Below are 2,600 nucleotides of genomic sequence, written 5' to 3' on the forward strand. Positions count from 1 at the left end.
TTCAATAACATAGAGTATTCAGTCTTCCTCCCAGTTCTGCTTCAAAAAAAAAAAATTAATGGAAAGTGAAATGATTTACAACATCTGTATCCAACAATTATATAGCCAAGAAATCTAGGTCAGAAAAATAAGCTGCCAACAAAAGGAAAAGAAACAAACTCGATCTTACCAAATAAAACATGAACCAAAATCATAGAGATACCCACAATGCCCAATAAAGAACTTGAATAACCAGAAACTACGGCACAAACGACTTAGCTGTCCCCCTTCCCCCATCCCCACCCCCCAAAAAATAAATAAACAAATAAATAATACCCACACTGCCCCAGTCAACAGAATTTGAATAGAAGAAAAACCAGAAACAAATGCTTGTGAATCTAGACTCAACCAGTGAAAGATTGACCATAGTTGCTAATGAAGTCCAAATATGGAAGCACCAACAAAATACCTTGACACTTTACCATCAATGTTTAAGGAAACTAACCCAACCCAAACACCCCCCAAAACATGAATGCTTGCTTCCTCACCCTGACACATAGCAAGAAAGATGTTGAATCAACAAAGTCACCTAACACAATCATTTTTTAACAACGCATAAATTAAACAGGAAGCAACATTTACTCAAAAATTGAAGATAAGAATAAGCAAACTCCAGCCTCAATAATAAACAAGGATCAAACAAAAACAAAAAGAAGAAACAGCGCGTAGGAAACGACAAAGAGAAAAGCAAACATTCATCATCTTCCTCATGATTTTCTTTAGTACCTAATCCAAGAAAAGGATTCATCTTCCTCATAAGTCAAAGCTTTTCATCCTATTTATGATCCATGTTAAATCCAAGTAAAGAGTCACAATACACAAGCAGGCAACACCTCAAACATATACTTCCGCAGAAACCGGAGGAAGTGCTCCTAAGCTTCCTATATTAGTCTTTTACGATAGCCGATGGGAAATTTTCCTCATCCAAAGTAGGAAGAAGTAGGCAACACATTGCATTAACCCAAAACATGTTACAAACATAAAATGGGAAATATTTCAATTACTTGTTCGCACTGATTCCTATAAATCTCAATGTATACATAATTTCATGATCTTCTACCAGCTCTAAGCAAAATGTCCTACACACAATATTTCATGAGACTACAAATCAAATTGCTTCAAAGCTACCACCCCCATAAAACCCAAAACACAAGTACAAATGATACTGAAACCATTATACGAAATAACACACTTCAGAATGGCTCAACTGATATATATATATATACATACAGTCATAGATATGGGGATATGTATAACCCTAAATTCAAATTCATCATCTTCATATATCGTATCCACAGAAATCCCCTCCCCCCCCCCCCCCCTTTTTTTTAAAAGTGATTTGCTGGGGAAGAAGAAGAAACTATTGAACCACTAAAAGTATTATTACATAACTATCAGAGAAATCCCTAACCGATCAACCTGAAAAAGAAGACATCAGACATCTTCAACTCACAGATAAACGTCACATCCTCTAGGTCCACCGGTCAAGGACCCAACCCCAGAGTTGGATTTAAACGAGATCCTGACGTCGCTACAATGAACAGACATCCAATGCATCCTGGTCCTCCACCATCCGGTTTTAAACTTAACCCAAGTCACCAGCCTCACATTGAAGCTCACAGCCCCTTGGCTCCGATCCGTTGCAAGGGACTTGGCAAGGTTGTCGTCAACATACGTCGACGAAGCCGCGAACTTCGCCCTCACTGTGGTCTGGTTCCTCTTCCCCTGCTCAAACGGTGGCAGCGACGTTTCCGCGAGTTGCATACGGTCGTAGAAGATGACACCGCGGAAGTTGCTATAAAAAACGGTGAGCTTCTTGTTAGGGTTTCGAACAGTGAAGTTCAGATCCCAATTGGCAGTTAGGTCAGATGAGGAGACATTGAAAGATGAGACAGAGGCCGAGTCGAGTTGAAACTCGGGGACACGAGGGCGGAGGACGAGCCAAGTGATGAAGGTGATGCAACCAATAATGACAACCACCGCTAAGGCAGCGATTAGTAAACGGCGGAGGAAGGTGGCGCGCCGACGCTGGTTGTCGTAGGAGGAAGAAGGATAATAGTATGGGCCCGGCCCTGGCGGTGGAGCTGCGTATGGGTAGGCTGTGCCAGCGGTACTGTTTGGATAACCGGCGGTGGACTGGTAGCTTGCAGTCGCCGCCGGTGGGTACCCCATCGGATACCCTGTCACCGGTTTCGATTGGTCATTCGCTGTCGACGTCATGTGTCCGGAGAGAATTGAGAAACGAAGAATTTTCTAGAGAGAGTGATTGATATATGAACTTATAAACTTATGAGAATTTCGATTTCCAGTGGTCTTTTATGAATTATAAGGAGAATTTTGGAAGCGCGTTATCCTTACGATCGACGCAAGGCTTTGTAAGCCAAGGCGGACTATTAGCGTGACACTTGGCAAGTAAACACCGAATGATCTGGATGGTCGGACCGTATGTTTCAAACCAAGGGTTACCTTCTGATCCCATTTTGGTGATTGTACGGTATAGTAGAACTACCAAGTAACTTCTCACAGTGAAACTTTCCTAGAGTAGAATACGCGTAAGCCAC

General features: G+C 41.9%; 1 protein-coding gene across 1 annotated transcript; it reads right to left on the reverse strand.

The window, feature by feature from the left end:
* Nucleotides 1–1,010: 1,010 nt before the first annotated feature.
* On the reverse strand, nt 1,011–2,352 carry LOC122057218 (NDR1/HIN1-like protein 10). Its single transcript, XM_042619242.1, has one exon. The coding sequence runs from the start codon at nt 2,257–2,259 to the stop codon at nt 1,489–1,491; it is 771 nt and encodes a 256-aa protein (XP_042475176.1). The 5' UTR covers nt 2,260–2,352; the 3' UTR covers nt 1,011–1,488.
* Nucleotides 2,353–2,600: the final 248 nt, after the last annotated feature.

Source organism: Macadamia integrifolia, chromosome 12 (genome assembly GCF_013358625.1).
Source record: "Macadamia integrifolia cultivar HAES 741 chromosome 12, SCU_Mint_v3, whole genome shotgun sequence".
Lineage (NCBI taxonomy): Eukaryota > Viridiplantae > Streptophyta > Magnoliopsida > Proteales > Proteaceae > Macadamia > Macadamia integrifolia.

Excerpts from the sequence above, each read along its gene's own strand:
- LOC122057218 (XM_042619242.1), bottom strand. The coding sequence starts at position 2,259 with ATGACGTCGACAGCGAATGACCAATCGAAACCGGTGACAGGGTATCCG.